General features: G+C 43.9%; 1 protein-coding gene and 1 long non-coding RNA gene across 2 annotated transcripts in view; one reads left to right on the top strand and one right to left on the bottom strand.

Moving 5' to 3' along the window:
• Positions 1–13218, top strand: part of MSANTD1 (Myb/SANT DNA binding domain containing 1) — a 28772-nt gene extending 15554 nt beyond the window's left edge. Inside the window, exon 4 of the mRNA XM_038399895.2 lies at positions 11583–13218. Coding sequence (XP_038255823.1) covers positions 11583–11823 — 241 coding nt within the window. The 3' untranslated portion in view covers positions 11824–13218. The remainder of the gene's footprint in view (positions 1–11582) is intronic.
• LOC122459719 lies at positions 427–17190 on the bottom strand. Its single transcript, XR_006280577.1, has 3 exons — positions 17179–17190; positions 8981–8991; positions 427–653 (listed from the first exon to the last, which is right to left on the bottom strand). It is a non-coding gene; the product is annotated as an uncharacterized LOC122459719 (long non-coding RNA).
• Between the last annotated feature and the right edge of the window lie 1665 nt (positions 17191–18855).

Below are 18855 nucleotides of genomic sequence, written 5' to 3'. Positions count from 1 at the left end.
GAGCCTCATTTTGCACTAGAAGTATTTCTGGGTGGGTTATAAGAGCATAATGTAAAAGATGCCACTATTTGAAAGGGAGTCAGGAAAGAAATGGTGACTTATTTTAACTATGGTTCTTTGAGATATGATGCCAACGTGTATTCCACTTAGGTATGTGCAATACCAGCACATTGGAGCTGGAGAAATTTGCCTAGCAGTACCCATAGAGGGGCGGCATTTGCACCTCATGGCCATAACTCCTCCTTTGGCTATGTGATGTGGTGCCGCCCTGCCCCTCCCTCAGTTCCTTCTCACCAAATGCCCTGACACAAGGGCAGAGGGAATGGAGGGTGGGTTGTGGAATACACATCTGATTCAAAGAATACGTTACAGTAAGTAACCGTTTCTTCTTCTTCTTCAAGTAGATACAGATGTATATTCCACTTAGGTGACTCACAAGCAGTATCCCTCACCAGGAAGTAGCGCTCATAGTCTACCTAAATAAGGACTACAGGCCCATGGTACTAAAGCTTGCATCCGCCCTGGAAGATGTAGTTATGGTGTAATGGTTTGTGAATGTATGTATCAATAACACACGGCAGCCCTGAAAATGTCCAATATGGAAATGTCACTGAAGCATGCTATGGATGTTGCTTGCGCCCTTGTAGAATGAACTCACATCTGCTGAAGGGGCATAGCTGGGGCTATTTCATATGCATTTTTGATGCAGGATGTTATCCATTTGCAGATCATCTGCAAAGAGACCACATGATCCTTCATGCGATCTGCATATGACACAAACAAATGAGGTAAAGCATGAAACAGTTTAGTCCTGTCCAAATAAAAGATGTCCGTCACTGGACATGTAAGGTATGGAGATGCTGCTTCTCCAGAGATGAGTGAGGCTTAGAAGAGAACACAAGTAAATATACCATGTGGTTCAAATGAAACTGAGAGACCACTTTAGACAAAAATTGTGGGTGGATCATAGCTTGTCTTTGGAAAATTGTGTATAGGAGGCTCTGCTATAAGAGTCTGCAAGTCTCTCACACTCCTTGCAGAGGTTATCGCTGCCAGGAATGCAATTTTCTGACACAATACAGAACGGGACAAGCCACCAGGGGCTTGAGCGGAGATCTCAGTAAGGACGCTATGACTGTGTTAAGGTTCCCATAGAGGAACTGGCTCTCAGACTGGGTGGACGTAGACAGAGGAGCCCTTTTAAGAATCTTGTTACCATGGCATTGGAGAAGACTGATTTTTTTTTCCCCCTGAATAGGGGGATGAAATGCTGATATCGCTGCCAGATGCACTTTCAATGAACTAAACCCTAGCCCCAACAACTGAAGGTGCAGCAGGTACTCCAAAATGTCATGGATAGAGGACAGTATTGGTTGGCTTAATGATCACACGAAAAATCATTTCCATTTCGCTGGATAGGCCATCCTCGTGGATGCTTTTTTACTGTTAAGGAGGACCTGTTGGACAGCTGCCAAACACTGCTCTTCCTCCTCATTCAGCCATGCAGCAGACATACTGTGACATGCAGGGAGCTGAGTGCAGGATGCAAGGTGCTGCATTGATTCTGAGTGACTAAGTTGGGATGGGGAGGAAGCGGTGGTATGGGAGGCTGAATAGAGAGTGCAAAAAGGTTGGAGAACCAGCACTGTCTTGGCCATGCTGGGGTGATGAGAATGGGCCTGGCCCAACTGCCGTGAGCTTGAGGATGACCTGAGGTATGATCAGGATTGGGGGAAAGGCATACAGGACAGCCAACTGACAGGTGAGGTGGAAAGCTTCAGACAGGGAGCCTGTACTTGAGGCCCTCTTAAGAGCAGAACATGGCATTGGATTTCCTGTTGTCCCTTGTAGCAAATAGGTTGAACATTGGGATGCCCCAAGCAGTGAAGATGACCCAAAGGTCATTTGTCTTCAGGGACCATTTGTGACTCAGAGAAAAATACCCACTGAGATGGTCTGCAAGATAATTCTGAATCCCAGGCAAGTGAACAGCTATCAGAGTGATGTTCTCCTTGTTGCAGAACTGTCTCAGCCTGATCGCCTCTAGGCATAGCAACCCAGAGTGTGCTCCCCTTTGTTTGTTCATTCACATAGTACATTGCAGTGGTATTGTCAGTAAGTATGTGAACCACTTGAGTCTGTGATATGGTACCAAAAAGCTTGACATGCATTGTAGATGGTCCAGAGCTCCAGCACATTGATATGGAGTGAGGCCTCCTACTCCAATCACAGTCCCTGTACTTTCAGTGACCCTCAGGTGCACCCTGCAACCCATCAGGGAGGCATTGGTACTAAGTGACTTGGTTGGCAAGGGCAGGACACAGGGAATGCCTTGGCAAACATTCTCTGGATGCATCCACAATTGCAAGAAGTCCAGGACCAGTGAAGGAAGACAAATCAGTCAGTCTAGAGGATGAAAAGTAGGACAGTAGACTGTCCTGAGCCACATTTGAAAGGGGCAAAGATGCAACCTTGCAAATTAGATCACCTGCATGAAAGCGGTATGTGGTACAAGGCCTCAGATACATCTAAACTGTCATGGAACTGTCATGGAAGGCTAAGACTGCAGACTAAGGCAAAGATGGCAAAGATGGTGAATTCTCTGAAAACAGTTGGTGGCCAAAAATGTTCTAGATGTCATGGAATCTAACAGGACCCCAATAAACTCAATTTTTGAGTGAGGACTAAGGTTGACTTTCCGGTGTTTAGGATCGAGACCCAGACTTGTGAGAGTGGATTGACTTGTTGAGTCTTTAAATCTAGGGCAGCTTCTTGATTATTGAGAGAGAAGACATCTGGGGCAGAAGGTCCTTCTAAGTTCTATGGAATAACCCTGGGAAATGATCTCTCTTCTACATTTGTCTGTGGTGGAGGCAAACCAGGTGAGAACAAAAAGAGAGAGATTGCCTCCCAGGGGAAGGTTGTGGAGCACTTGATTATTCTTAGAGCATTCATGGAGAAGATGTCATAAAGTTTATTGGAGCTGGCTTTCCCCCAACCATTCTTAAGCAATCTGTTGTGTCTCCAACAATATCTGTATGAAGCTCCATAACTTTGAATGGGCAGCCTAGAGTGAAAAGATGGGTTAAAAACTATTCTGAGTTTGTTACCATTAACAGAGGAGACGGACTTTTTTGGTTTGTCCTGTGATTTGGAGCAGGTCTTTCTACTGGTTCCCTGACAAATTTTTTTCCCCCAGGGACATGAAAATTGAAACCTGTTCTGTGGAAATATCTGCCTTCTGTGTCAGTGGCCAAATACATCCTCTTGCCACTGCGTTGGACATGATTGATCAGGTGGAGAACCTGAAAGCATCTGAAACTAGAGCATATGTTAGAGGTTTTATTATTTATGGGTATTTTGTCTCTCTGACATCCTCCTCATCCTCAGCCCCTTTTTTACCCTTTTTGGCTGAGTATCAAGGAAGATAACCAATAAGGCAATTGCTTTGCTCAGAATAGACTTATAAAACTGTTCAGGGAAAAAGAGTTCCTGGTGATCCTCTTGGATTTCCTTCACCTCAGATTCTTTATTATCTGCTTTCGGGTCCCTTTTTTCCACCACCTAGACACCAGGAAGAAGGATGAGGAAATGGATGAAGAGTGGCCTGTATGTTTGTCTCCTCCTGTGCCCATTTCTTCTGTGGGATGAAGGCCATAAGATGGCTGCCGCTGAGGCTCTGCCAAGAGCATGTTCTAAAATGGCCGCTTGGGATGGGACATCTGGTGATGGAGCCAGTCTACATTAGTGGTTGTGGATTGAGCCCCTGGTGTCCAGGGTGTTTTTTTCCGCAGCATCTTGTTTTTCTGGGCCCTTCACTTGTCTGTAGCTGCCACTGTGCTGTCCTGTCAGGCCAACTGACTGCCTGCTTTCACCTTGTGATGGGGCCTAGTCTGCATCAGTGGCCATGGTATGAACCCCCGGTGTCCAGGGCACTTTTGTCAATATTTTGTCTTTCTGGACCCCTAGTCTGTCCACAGCTGCCATCATGCTATCCTTTTGGGGTGGGCTGGTGGCCTGCTTTCTAACCATGGTATCACCAACATTAAGGGTGCAAAAGGAACATTTTCCCTTTTAATATACTTGGCCAAGGGTGCTGAGCACAGGGTACTGACTCTGCCCTTTCCCTTCTTTTTTGCTTTTTCATCCATTGCCAGGAGCTAATTTGAGAGGCGGAGCTTGGTAAAAAGTTCCCAGAAATGCCCAGAGCCCTGTAGAGTAAATTTAAATGACCTTTAAAAAGCGAGTAACCCCAAACTAAAAGAGTGGAGAGCTCAAGGAAAGAGGCCCTAGAACAAAAAGGAAAAAGAAGAAAAGATTAATCAGGTTATGGACAGTCTACAGAAGACCTGACTCCTAGGCTACTTTACCTTTGGAGGCAGTGGAAATTCTGGAGGGGATCTTCAGTGGGAGGAATTATCTAGAGTGTCAACCAAGCCAATCAAAACATCTGCCTCCTACAGTCTGGGGGACTGAAGAACCCATCCCCTGCAGTGAGAATATTGGTGGCTGTTTTTTATTCACTCCAGTGCCAGTGCAATAGTGGAAGATTTCTCTAAAACAGTTGGTGTAGAAAAGGCCACTCAAAGCAAGATTTCATGATACACTGGTAACTACAGTTTCTACTATTTCTACTACTAGTAGAGCTGCACCAGTAGTAAATTTTGTCCATAAAATTTGCAAATGTAGATGCAGTCCTAGGTTGTCTGTGGCATGCGGTGTAATAGCAGGTTTATAACACAGTTCTTGTTCCAACTGAATAGGAAAACCACGTGACAAGTTGCATGAAAGCACTAGCTAAGTTTCATTGTAGTGTGGCCGGGCCAAAAATGATGATAAAAGGTTTTGGTTTTCTGAGGTGGATGTTGTCCTGATTTATACAGGCCTTACAACAGATTTACACTCTGCTGTGGCTGAACAGGAGTTAACCAGTTTGGCCAGCAAGTGTTGAGGTGTTAAAAGCTGTGCTCTAGCTAAGAGACCTAGATTAAAATGTGTTTTGAACTTGCTTCTAAATGATTTGGTTTCATTCTCACTAGTTGGCCAAATAGTGTTAGAATCTGGTTCAGTCAAAAACAGTTTACCAGCTGGGTAAGCACAGCTTAAACTCAAAGGACTGTGTGTAATCCAAATTATTCTATCTTCAAAGAGTATGTAACCAGTTAATTACATAGGTGGCTATAAATGTGCTGTATGTCCATATGGCAGTTAACCATGTTTTGCTTTTGCCATCAGTCCAGGCTTACAGTTTTCCTGTAACTGTGGCTATTTGACTAGGTTGGCTGGTCTTACTTTCTCCCACCAATCTGGGTGGTAGGACCTCCCAAATATATTACTCCACAAAATACTAATGTGCATGCCCTCTGGACACTCTATCCTTTGCTGCAATAGTATAAGAGGACTACCCAGATTTTCCCACAATGCAGTATTATAGACCCCATTTAAACAAACATGGTAGATGTGGATGTGCAAAAGTTGGACACACAGTTGTGCTGTGAAAAAAGTTGCTCTGTAGACACAACTTGATGGTTTTGAATAACTATGTCAGATGAGTGACATGGCCTGCTTGTACAAGCAGTTGTTGTCCTTCGTGACCAAAGGTGACACAAACATGCAGCATAAATGGTACCTATATTTGGAAGGGGATAAAAAGAGGGAGTTGTTGTTGTCATAAGGTATTTTTTTAAAAGCTATATAGATTGACCTCTTTAGAGAAGCCTGAATCCTACAATTCCATCAATTCTCTTGATAATAATTTAAACTGAAAAGGGTGGAGATTCTTATATTTTGACTGACAGGAAATGCTGCTAATGACAACTGTTGGATTAAAGTAACTAGCAGTTGCCATGTTGAGAGAGAAGCTATTTGTTTTAGCGGTAGTATGGAAAATACTGAGCTAAGAAGTGATTTCATCTTGAGGAATTAACATATCCTATATATCAACAACAGTTGGGAATGAGCAGCAAGGGAGAGAAGAATTAGCTAGAGAATTTGGATCCATTCTTATTTTTTGTATATGTCCTTTTCATTCATTTAGTTTTTTTAAAATGAATTAAAAGCAGTATTGGGTCCTTGAGTGAAAAATAGCTTGCGTCCATCCCTAAGTCCTCCCGTCAACTTTGGTATTTTTATCCCTGTATGTTTCTATTTTTTAAATGTTTATCTCTTTCCTGTTGGTTTCTGAAACACACAGAAGCAGGAGAAACTAACTATAGTGAAACTATACACAGAGTTGTCAAATGCACAAAGTAAACTGAAAATAATTTTCTCTTCTTTAGTTATAGTTATATTAAGTGTTACTTGCAACAATGAATGAGTAAAAAATTTCAAACAGGTGTTTCTTAAATTGACCTTTAAACTTTTGAAAACTTTTAAGTTTAACTTTTAAAACCCAAAATAGCTTTGTGTGCCAGCTTTGTCAGCTTCCCAAATATCTTTTCATGCAGCAGAAGGCAGTTGTGTATCTTATGACAATTTTTTAAAATACTGGAATTAATATTCATCTCTCATAATATTAGAAAGTGCCAAGATTTACATTTTAATCAGTACAAATATATGTTCTCTTTTTTAAAGCAAAAAGTAGTTTAAGCTAGATGTGTGCATTTTGTCTGAATTCCTTAGTCTGAGACCCTCTTGTAAAAAAAAAAAAAAAAATCTTACATTTTGCTGCTGAGCTGTAATGTGACTAACATGAGAACAAATGAATTTTCTAGTATTTTGTAGATGAGATGAAATACTTGGAATCTCTGTTTTCTTTTAATGCGGTACCTATTTTTATTTGAGTCTTGCTCTTGGGAACTAACAGAACTTGCATTATATTGCAATAATCATAAAATATCTGACAGCTTTATATAATAGTGTATTCTAGTGAACCCCCCAAAAAAAAATCAAACTGCCAACTACACTGTAAAAAGATTTTATCTGATTGAAAACATTTTTTTCTCTATGAGGAAGAATTTATATGCCTGACTGTTAATTGGTAAAATAGTCACAGAACACAATTTATAAACTTGTTTATGTCACTGAGGTGCCATCTATATTGCCATTTCTCTCATATTGGGAGCGGGTGGGGAAGGGAACTATTTTAATAGATTCATAGATTTTAACACCAGGAGGGGTCATTATATCATCTTACCTGACCTATTGTATAACATAGATCATATAATTTCACTCAGTTATTCCAGTACTGAGCCCAATGACTTGTTTTTATCCAGGGGTGAAAGTAAGTTAGAGGATTTATCGGTACGCCGGAGTCCTGAGCAGGGGGTGTGGCCTCAACTGGAAGAGGCAGGGCCTTAAATCCCCGGGCCCTTTAAATCTTGATTTAAAGGGCCAGGGCTCCTGCTGCGGTAGTGGCGGCTGGGAGCCCAGGGCCCTTTAAATCACCCCCGAACTACCAGCTGCAGAGGTGGCTGGGAACCCTGGGGCTTGGGGGTGATTTAAAGGGCCCAGGGCTCCAGCTGCTGCTACCGCAGTGGAGCCCCAGGCTCTTTAAATCACTGAGGAGCCATGGGGACTCCCGGCTGCCACCGCTACCCCAGGGCTCTGGGCTCTGGCAGAGCTTTAAAGTGCCTGGGGCTCTGCTGTGGTAGCAGCTGCTGGAGCCCCGAGCCCTTTAAATCCCCACCTGAGCCCTGCTGCCCGAGCCCTGGGGTCGCAGTGACCAGGCTCCATCGGGGATTTAAAGGAGGGCCCTGAGGCTCCAGCCGCCGTTACCGCCCCAGCCCTTTAAATGCCTGCCTCAGCCCCACCGCCGCTACCCCAGGGCTTCGGCAGCAGGGCTCCAGCGGGGATTTAAAGGGCCGGGGCAGTAGCGGTGGCTGGAGCTCCGGGGCTCTTTAAATCCCCACCAGAGCCCCCCCACCCCTACCCCAGGGCTCGGGCAGCAGGGCTCAGGCGGAGATTTAAAGGGCTTCGGGCTCCAGGTGCCGCTACCGCCCCAGCCCTTTAAATCTCCTCCGGAGCCCTACCACCGCTACCACGGGGCTTAGGCAGCAGGGCTCAGGCCAGGATTTAAAGGGCCCCAAGGGGTAGCGGCGGCTGGAGCTCCGGGGCTCTTTAAATCCACACCAGAGCCCCGCCACCACTACCCCGGGGCTCAGGTAGCAGGTCTCAGGTGGAGATTTAAAGGACCCTGGGAGGGTAGTGGGGGCTGAAGCTCTGGGGCCCTTTAAATCCCCGCCAGAGCCTCGCCACCACTACCCTGGGGCTCAGGTAGCAGGGCTCAGGTGGGGATTTAAAGGGCACCGGGGCAGTAGTGGTGGCTGGAGCTCCGGGGCCCTTTAAATCCCCGCCAGAGCCCCGCCACTGCTACCCCAAGGCTCAGGCAGCAGGGCTCAGGCCAGGATTTAAAGGGCCCCGGGGTGTGTGTGGGGGGGTAGCAGTGGCTGGAGCTCCAGGGCCCTTTAAATCCTCACCACAGTCCCACCGCCGCTACCCCAGGGCTTTAAATTGCCCTCTCGGAAAGCCGGTCCTGCTATGGGGCACTGGCTCTTACCAGTACACCATACTGGCACATACCGGCTTACTTTCACCTCTGTTTTTACCTAAATCATGTATTCCAGAGAGTTATTCAGTCTTGATTTGAAGACATCAAGAGCTAGATAATCCACCATTTCCTTGGTAGTCCGTTCCAATGATTAATCACAAGTATTTCTATTTTGAATTTGCCTGGTTTTAACTTCCAGCCACTGGTTCTTGTTATGCCTTTCTGCACTAGACCAAAAAGCCCTTTAGTGCCCAGTATTTTCTCCCCTTGAAGGTTCTTATTCATTAGGATCAAGTCACCTCTTTATCTTCTTTTTGATAAACTAACCAGATTGAGCTCTTTAAGGCATTTTCTCCAGCCCACAAATAATTTTCTGGCTCTTCTCTTCACCCTCTCCAATTTTTCAGCATCTTTTAAAAAATATGCACACCAGAAACGGACACAGTATTCTAGTACTGGTCTCACCAATGTCATACACACAAGTAAAATCACCTTCCTACTCACTACTCCCCTGTTAATACACCCAATGCATTAAGCCCTTTTTTGCCACAGCATCACCTTTGAAACTCATGTTGAGGAGTTTGTCCACTATGAAACCTAAATCTATTTCAGTCACTATTTTCCAGGACACAGACCCTGTCAAGGTTCCTTCCCCATTCTGCACTCTAGGGTACAGATGTGGGGACCTGCATGAAAGGCCCCCTAGGCTTATTCTTACCAGCTTAGGTTTAAAACTTCCCCAAGGTACAAACTTTGCCTTGTCCTTGAACAGTATGCTGCCACCAACAAGCGTTTTAAACAAAGAACAGGGAAAGAGACCACTTGGAGATGTCTTCCCACAAAATACCCCTCCCCAAGTCCTACACCCCCTTTCCTGGGGAAGGCTTGATAATAATCCTCACCAATTGGTACAGGTGAACACAGACCCAAACCCTTGGATCTTAAGAACAATGAAAAATCAATCAGGTTCTTAAAAGAAGAATTTTAATTAAAGAAAAGGTAAAAATCACCTCTGTAAAATCAGGATGGTAAATACCTTACAGGGTAATCAGATTCAAAACAAGAGAATCCCTCTAGGCAAAACCTTAAGTTACAAAAAGACACAAAACCAGAAATATACATTCCCTCCAGCACAGCTTATTTTACAAGCCATTAAACAAAATAAAATCTGACGCATTTTCTAGCTAGATTACTTACTAACTTTACAGGAGTTGTAAGGCTGCATTCCTGATCTGTTCCCAGCAAAAGCATCACACAGACTGACATAACCCTTTGTTTCCCCCCCCCCTCCAGATTTGAAAGTATCTTGTCCCCTCATTGGTCATTTTGGGTCAGGTACCAGCGAGGTTACTGTAACTTCTTAATCCTTTACAGGTGAAAGGGTTTTGCGTCTCACCAGGAGGGATTTTATAGCACTGTATACAGAAAGGTGGTTACCCTTCCCTTTATATTTATGACAGACCCCTATTATGTATTGCATTAATCATTCCTAGATGTCTGACCTTGCATCTGGCTGTATTAAAACACATTTTGTTTGATTGGGCCTACCTTACTAGGAGAACACAGATCACTCTAAATGACTGTCCTGTCCTCTTCATCATTTACTATTCTGCCAATCATGATCTCCAAATTTTATCAGCAATTATTTTCTCTGTTTCCTTCCAGATCATCATACCAGTAGTTGCTCTTGTTCTCCAACTGTATTGCCTCTACAGAGCCACACGCTAGGAGATTTGTGCTTAGCCACATGGTCACAGAAACCTTTTGAGCAGTGACTGACAGTTGAGAGGCGCTCACAATTTTCTTGATCCCTACTTTCCATAGGCTGAGGATACAAATACCCCTTTCACTCCTTCCCTTAACTGTCTCCCAATTTTTCTCCACTTATTGAAGCACCGTTTACAAGTAGGCTCTGAAGTAGAATGAACAAGGGCGAAGGTCAGTGTGGTTCTTTGGTGGCAATACATTTGGGGAACAAGAGTTACTGTTTGTCTGTAACCCCTCTTTCTTCTTCATTGCATTGCTGCTGCAAAGCCCCAGTGTAGAAGACTGACTAGCACTGACCATTCAGAGGTGGTGCACTGAGTGAGGACCCTTCCTAATTGAGTAACAATTTGAGCACTATATTCCAAACCCCAGAAACTGATCTTGATACACCATTGAGTAAATAGCGATTTGTGAAGATGTGACACCCCCCACCCCAAAAGAAAAAAAAGTAATAGTCCTACAGATTTCAGATAAGAACATACAGCAGGTGCATGCTATTACAGATGCTATTTCCCTAGTTGAGGGAGCTCTGACACATCCAGGGAGAAGCACATCAGCTAATTTATAACATGGCTGGATGTGTAGTTTTATCCACCTACGTAGCCTTTGAGTTGAGTTGACTTAACTCATAGATTTTTCTCCAAAGATTAGAAATAGCCTATTTGATTTTCTGAAGAACTTTATTTTGTCTAGTAGTAGTTAATTTCTCTTACCACACACCTCCCTATATGGTGGTGGGTCTCTGGGAAAATTACAGGCAGCAATTTAAAGACTGATTGAGGGACACAAAGAGATAGTACTGCAAGGACACAATTTGAGATTTGGCTTACACCACAGTGGAAACAGCCTCATTGGTGCAGAGCTCTGCAGGATCTGTAACAATGGGCTACAATCTTGCCCTAAAGTCGCAGTACCTAGTGATGAGATGTTTACTGCAGCTATGGAGTTAGAATTCCAAGTCCAGTATAAATATATTTTTAACAAGATGGGTTCTTCGAAGACAGTAACCAACCTCTCACAATAAAACTTTGGTGCTTAAAGGGTAAGAAATATCTGATAAAAGGCTAATATTCTGACTTGAATTATGTAAAGTAAACCCTTGTTAAAAACAAGGAAATTCCTGGCTCTTTTCCAGAAGCTCAGTAGTAACTTTTTCTAAACGATACAACTGTAAAAATGCACTTTTTAAAAGCTATAGTAGGATAAAGTTGGTTTTTATCAGCCCTAGTAGACATAACTTGATCAAGAAAGGGCTATAAAATTTTAGGCCCTAGTTATAGTTTAACAGATGTATGAGTTTAATGTTTAAAAAATATTTGTATTTCAGAACTGAAGAAAGACCAGTTAAGAAAAGAAAGCTTCAAAGCTGTAGTTTCCAAAAGAAGAAACTAAAACTAATGGAAGCCATGTTGGAAGAACAAAAGAAGTTAAGCAGAGCTATGGAAGAAACCTGTAGAGAGGTGCGCAGGATTCTAGATCAGCAAAACATCATTCAAGTTCAAAGCCTGCAGCTACAGGAGAGAATGATGAACCTACTGGAGAAAATGATCTCCAAGTCTAATGTGTAGTTTCCTTGGTGAATGCTGCTAAACTACACTATTTAACAATGTTATAGAAATCCACTATCACACAACTTGTGTGTGTCTGTTGCCCTTTTCCCATGTTTTCTATGGAAATTAAAATCTTAGTGTAATCCTAGTGAAACGAAGATAACAGTTAATACAGGGTGAGAGCTAGCCAGGATCTTGTGGAGTTAAGTAATAACAGTGAGGAAATTGGTGCAATATATACCTAATTGTAATTATTTTTGTACTGAATGGTTAAGGGACGAATAACTCTGGGAAATGAAATTTACTGTACTATTTATGCTAAGGTCAGGTATTATTTTACAAGCAGCAGTGTTGTGTACTGCTTCATACCAAGGTCTGCAGCCTGACCTACTGTGGGAGAATACAGTAGTGTATTTTCCAGACATATTCACTGCATTTCTGACTTTCTCCAAGCCAGACTCAGTTTTGAAACACATGCAGTGGTTGTGTAGCATGAACTATGATTCTTGTGAAGAGCTAGTTGAGATCACCAAACACAGGACATATTTTAAACTTCATGCAAAAATGAACAGTACTCAAAAATGAAATATTAAATAATCTCCCAAATACACTTTTGATAAAAAAAATAAAAACTATATACTGAATACTAAACTGTATTGAAAGTACTTGAAGTTGCTTTTCATATTAAATGTATAGTTTTTTTCATTACTAACTGGAATCTGTTGACTTTATGATCAACGAATAATTAGAAAACTCCATTTATTCTCTATCACAGAAGAAACATATTGTACTGTGTGTATACATTAGATATATAGATCTCCCTCAAGTGAAATAAAGACAAAGATAACCTTATTTATTATTTGCTGGGCAGATAGTGTGCTTGGGACAGTGCAAAACAGTGGAAGATATTGCTACTGCTTCAAGGAGTTTTCATTCTAAAACACAATACAGAGATCTAATAGCCACATATTTGGGTCATCCAGGATATCTTTAAGTGTGGCATAACATTTATTTTTAATAACACTTTTCCAGAACAATCTCTCTTGCTGGTGAAATAATTTTAATACGGTACGTGGAAGTAGTATATTATGAGTGGTTTAAATGAAGGGAGGGTGGTCAACATAAATATACCACAAGAGGCAGCTGAAATCCTAAAGGATGGTATAGAAGTCATCAAGATGAAGTACTAGCAGCATTCTTGTTGTCTTTATTTATAGAATATTTCATTAAAAATCATCTTGAACAAATAACTCTGATCTAGATTATCTGAATTGCTGATGTGCTATCTCTTTGAGAAACAAATATTTCTACTGTCAAGTTCACACTGCTCCTGCTGTATTTGTGAAACAAGAGTTGCCCATCTAAGGGCTGATTAGACTCAATCATAAGAGAGTATTCTTGTTAGTGGCTACAGACCAGAATTCTCAAACAGTGCTTTGCATTTATATAATAGTACTTGTCATCCAAGCATTTCAAAGCACTTGACATTTAATTTAACCCTCAAAACACCTTTGTTGTGTAGGTAATATTGATCATGTACACAGATTAAATATAAGGTAACTGTTGTTCATATACCCATGTTCAGAACAGAGAAACTAAAGATATGTCTACACTGCATGCTTCTTTAGATTACATACTTTGATAGTCCCCTTTCACCATGAGTGTAAATAGCTGTGTAGACAGTGAGGCACAGCTTAGGTGAGTAAAGACACATCTGAAGAGTGTGGGTATGTACTTGAGCACATATGCTACACAGCTCTTGACTTGCCTAAACCATGCCGCCATGCCTACATTGCTATTTTTAGCAGTGTATTGTTCCCGCTACCTTCCTGTTGATAGAGCCTTTCCCTGTCACAGGAAAACCACTCACAGCAAGGAGAGGATCTGGCAGTTCCCTGCTGCTAGAGTCTTTCTCTGCTGTAGGTACTCCTGGGGGAATCCTGTGCAAAAATTATAAATTCTGCGTACAATATTTTTAAATTCTGCAAAATTCTGCATATTTTATTTGTCAGAATAATGCAATTTAATCACGCCAGTTTCAGTTATTTTGGTAATTTATTTAAGCTACAATACACTAGATGGAGAATGGCAAGAGAATGGCAGTGGGGAGCATTGGAGGAAATCCCCAACCCCCCTTTCTCTAATAGTAATGTACCTAGGTTTGACCATTTATTTCTAGTTATTAGTCAACAAATATAAGCAACCATATCCTCAGTATGCATATCATAGGCAAGTGAGTGCTGAGGAATCAAACTCACAATTTATATTGGCTATTGACCATCTTCAGAAAGGTCAGTAGTAAACAGTTCATAAAGCACATTTTGATAGGAAAATTTTTCAGTTCGAAAATTTTGATTAGTTCTAATCACTTATAAATGCATACTGTCATTTACAATAAGGCTCCTTTACATCACTCTAACAATGTAAAGGGGCCTTAAAAAACATTTACACCTGTTTTATGTTCCTGGGGGAATTGATGGGAACAATTCACTAACAACAATGGGAACAACTAAGCAGGCAGGCTGTAACATTATGCTCTGCCTGAGGGGACAGAGCCTGCCTCACGCCTACCTCCAAATACCCCAAAGCCCTGCCCCTCCACACTAAGCATGCTGCAATAGCAAGCCAGAGAGACAGTCTGGTTTGTTCCCTCATTCACATGCCTGAGCAGCCTCACACCCCGGTGGTGATTGACGTCTTCCCATGCCCAGTTCCTTTCCATGCTGATTTACGTCTCTGCCAGCTGCCCTGGGTTGCCTGAGAGGAGCAAGTGACCTCTCTTGCGGCTTCCCTTTGCTTCTCCTGAGAAGTCATTTTTTGTGGGGAAGCAAAGAAATCTGTGAACGACATGAATTCTGCACCTGTGCAGTGCTGCAGAATTTCCCCAGGAGTAGCTGCAGAGGAAGGCTCTGCCAGCTCCTGGCTGCTTGAATCTTTTCCTGCTGGCTTCCTGCTTTGCCAACTCCCTACTGCTGGCACCTTCCCTGGCTACAGGGAAAGACTCTGGCTGGGGGAGGTAGTTGGGAAAGCCCACTGCCTCCCCTCTCCCAGAGCCGTTCCTCACCATAGTGAAAGGGTCTGGCAGTGGGGAGCTGCTGAAGCTTTTCACTGATACAAGTAGCTATACACCACAGTGCGGACACAGCTTGCTTTTCTCACTGCGGCATGTAGCTACATAGACCTTACATGTCACTGCCATCAGTGTGTAATGTAGATGTAGCCTAAGGGTATGTCTACACAGCTGCTGGGAAGGTTCTTCCCAGCATGGGTAATCAGACATGCTAGTTCTGCTCAAACTAGTATGCTAAAATTAGCAGTGTGACCATGGTGACACACACTGCCTCAGGCTAGCTGAGTACAAACTCACCTTACCTCCTGGGTACGTCCTCAAGTGGCTAGCCCAAGCCACTGCCAATGCCACCACAACCACACTGCTATTTTCACAGTGATAGCTCAACCCAAACTAATGTCAGGTTTCAGAGTAGCAGCCGTGTTAGTCTGTATTCGCAAAAAGAAAAGGAGTACCCGTGGCACCTTAGAGACTAACAAATTTATTAGAGCATAAGCTTTCGTGAGCTACAGCTCACTTCAATGTGTTTGTCTATCTGTGCTGGAAAGCATCCTCCCACTTCTGTGTAAACATACCCTAAGTCATAGATAGTTTGCCCTAGGGCCTAGGCCATTGCTAGTGGCAAGAACTGTGCCATTTTCCAATTTATTCACTAGACCACATCCCCTCTCTGAATTTATCTTAGAAGTTGTTTGTATAGTCTATTTTATTTAGCATAAAGCTAGCTGTGCTACTGCTCTTTCTATGTACATATATATCTATTTATGTCTTTCTGATACCAACCATCTCATACTGTGAGATGAAGATACACTAATGCTTACTTCAAAGATATATTTGGTCAGTGTAATGTATTAGTTCATATTATTTTATTTTTGAGCACTTTGGTTCTGGCAAAATTATAAATGGCCTTGGGTGCATAACCACTCTGGTTCCATCCCTGGTCAAACTTTAAGTGGGCTGATGCATTCAGACAATGCTCCCTATTTGGCAAATTCAGATAATTTCACTTTGGTACCTATTGTCTGTGCTATCTGTTATTAAAGAAACTCCCACCTCACTCCACAATGGAAGCAATAACACTTATAAATGTATTTATAGTTGCTGTTTGAACCTTAAAATAATTAAATTCCAGCACTTGGCAACAACAGGCCCAACCCATCTTTGAACTTTGTGCAGTAAACTGCATAGCCCTAAGCCTGACCTACATGCTGTTTGACTTTTACCTCCATAATTATACGGGAAGATTTTACTCTGTCACTAAGAAGTAGATTTTCTCATTCAAAAATAAGTTACTTTTTTAGTGGTTTAATTTAGTTAACAAACAGCTGAATCTTCCTCTGAGAAACATTAATACTCTGTCCAAATTCCTTTGTGCTCAATCTGTGCCACACTGGCTGCTGTCTCTCTCAGTTTAAGAAATTATTTTAAAACTGCTGATTTAGGGTTTGTCTACACTGCAATCATGGAGTATGAATTGTGAAGGGGTCAGGCCAGGACTGATGACTACAGGACAGTGATTGAAGGTAGATATATTAGCCCCAGATTAAAAACAGGTCCCTTTTCCCTGAGTAAGATAATGGGCTGTTCCAGAACTATCAGGGAGTTGCTGAAACCAATTAAGGCAGGCTAATTAGGGCACCTGGAGCCAATTAAGAAGCTACCAGAATCAATTAGGACAGGCAGGCTAATCAGGGCACTTGGTTTTAATAAGGACCTCACTTCAGTTAGTGAGGTACATGTGAGGAGCTAGGACCAAGAAGCTGAGAATGAGTAGGCGTACTGCTAGAGGACTGCGAAGTACAAGCATTACCAGACATCAGGAGGAAGGTCCTGTGGTGAGGATAAAGAAGGTGTTGGGAGGAGACCATGGGGAAGTACCCCACGGAGCTGGAGCTGTCACGCAGCTGTTACAAGAGACACTATAGATGGTTAGAATCCACAGGGCTCTAGGCTGAAACCCAGAGTAGAGGGCGGGCCGGGGTTCCCCGACATTCCCCTCAACTCCCTATTTGAGACAAGAGGTGGTGACCTGGACTGTGGGTCCCACCAGAGAGGAAGGTCCCTGGCCTATCCCCTGACCCACTAGGTGGGTCAGCAGAGACTGTGGGGATTGTTCTCCTCCCTCTCCCCATGCTGGCCAGTGATGAGGTTAGCTGAGTGAATGGCAGGCTTGAGCCTCTAGCAAAAGTGGCCAAACTGAGGGCTGCTGTGAATCTCTGAGGCGAGCAAATCCGCCAATAAGTGCAGGACCCACCAAGGCAGAGGAGGAACTTTGTCACAGAATGTACTTTGAGTGGACAAACCTGAGGTAGCTTTCATCTAGCAATCCTGGGTATCAGAAGAGTGAAGTCATGGCAGCTCATGCTTCAGCCTGGGAGGTACAAGCCTGCCTGGAACCCTGGGAAATCAGCATGGACTAGCCACATGAGTAAAGCAAACTGTCACTGCTTCTGGTATCCAAGCTAGCTAGATTAAAGCTATCTTGGATACAGGGGTGGCCATTCCATATAGGCAAACTAGGCAGTCACTTAGGGTGCCAAGTTAAATGGGGCACTAAATTTGATGAAAAAATTAAAAGTCATTATTTCAATTCCCATGTGTGTACAAGGGAATACAAATTATAAATCATTTCGCTACATTTCTGAGAATTTGTCAATCTTTTATTTACTGTAAAAATAAATATTTTAGCAATTTTTTTTTTCAATTTGTGACGTAGCGTCAAGATGACCCACTCTGCAATTTTGATAAGCAATAAGTCAACCACAATTAAACGCATCTACCAGCGGCAAGAGCTGCAATGCTAGTGACACCTAACTCAAATATACATCAAGGTCACATAGCCAGAAATTTATGTAGAGTGGAGATATTGTGAGTTGTTGCATGTCAAACGGTCATTTTAACATGTCACAAGCAATGCCGGGTTCACAATGGCGCCAGTGGCACCATGGAACCGGGCCCATGCTCAGAAGGGGCCCCGGTCTGCTCTACTTGCACTGTGCCCTGAGGTCCCATCAGCCTGTAGGCCTTCCCCCCCCCTCCTCCCCCCACAACCCTTTGCTCCTCTCGGCCTGTCTGCCGGCCAGCCAAGGGCCCCTGGCCACACCCGCCGGCTCCTCTCTGTCCCCTGGGCAGACCCCAGTACACCTCCAGCTCTGGACATTCTCTGCTTCCCATCATCTAGGGGCCCACCTGTCTCCTGGAGCTGAGCCACCAGGGACTGGTGCAGAAACCTGGCCAGTCCTGGCCAGTTGTGGGGGAGGGACAGTGTGGGAGGCTTGGCTGGGTCCCTCCAGGTAAGTGGGTCCTGAGGGAGCCCATCTGGGACAGGCCCTGACCTGGCTGATCACACCACTCCTGAGGGGCTGGAGCAATTCCACACTCCGGGACCAGCCCTGGCTGCAGCTGGTAGCTCAGCCCAGCAGACACAGTCGCCTCCCAGAGGGCCGGTAAGTGCGGCAGTGAGGGGGTCTCTGGAGGGTCGGGAGGTGGGGAAGATCTGTGTGTGTTGGGGCATTAGGGAGTGGGGGTTCTGTGTGGGATTATGGGCAGTTGTGGTGGGGATGTGGGCAGGGGGACACTGGGCAGAGGTGCTGTTGGCCAGGGCACTGTGCATTTGTGGCAAGATCTGGGGGATGATGGGCATAGTGGATCCGGGGGGGGGGGTGCTCTGGTCTTAGGGAATTGGTGTGGGGGGGTGTGGCATGGCATAGCCTGCCCCTGAGTGGAAAGGGCACGCCGCAGCACAGGGCCAGGCAGGCCACTGTGCGTTTGGCAACTGCTGATTTGTAACTAGTGCTCTTGCACTGGGCTGGGTGGAGCAGGGCCGCTCCGCCATACGATGTCCCTGGCCAGCCCCTCACTCTGGGGACTGACCCCCCACACCATGCTCCATTGCCCCCATGGGGGCCCACAAATACGTCTGATGCCAGGTCCAAAAAAGGTTAATCTGGCCCTGGTCGCAGGTAGATGGTTAAAAATCA

Source organism: Dermochelys coriacea, chromosome 4 (assembly GCF_009764565.3).
Source record: "Dermochelys coriacea isolate rDerCor1 chromosome 4, rDerCor1.pri.v4, whole genome shotgun sequence".
Taxonomy (NCBI): Eukaryota; Metazoa; Chordata; order Testudines; family Dermochelyidae; genus Dermochelys; species Dermochelys coriacea.
Note: the sequence above shows the minus strand (reverse complement) of the source record. Positions and strands in the feature narration are given on the sequence as shown.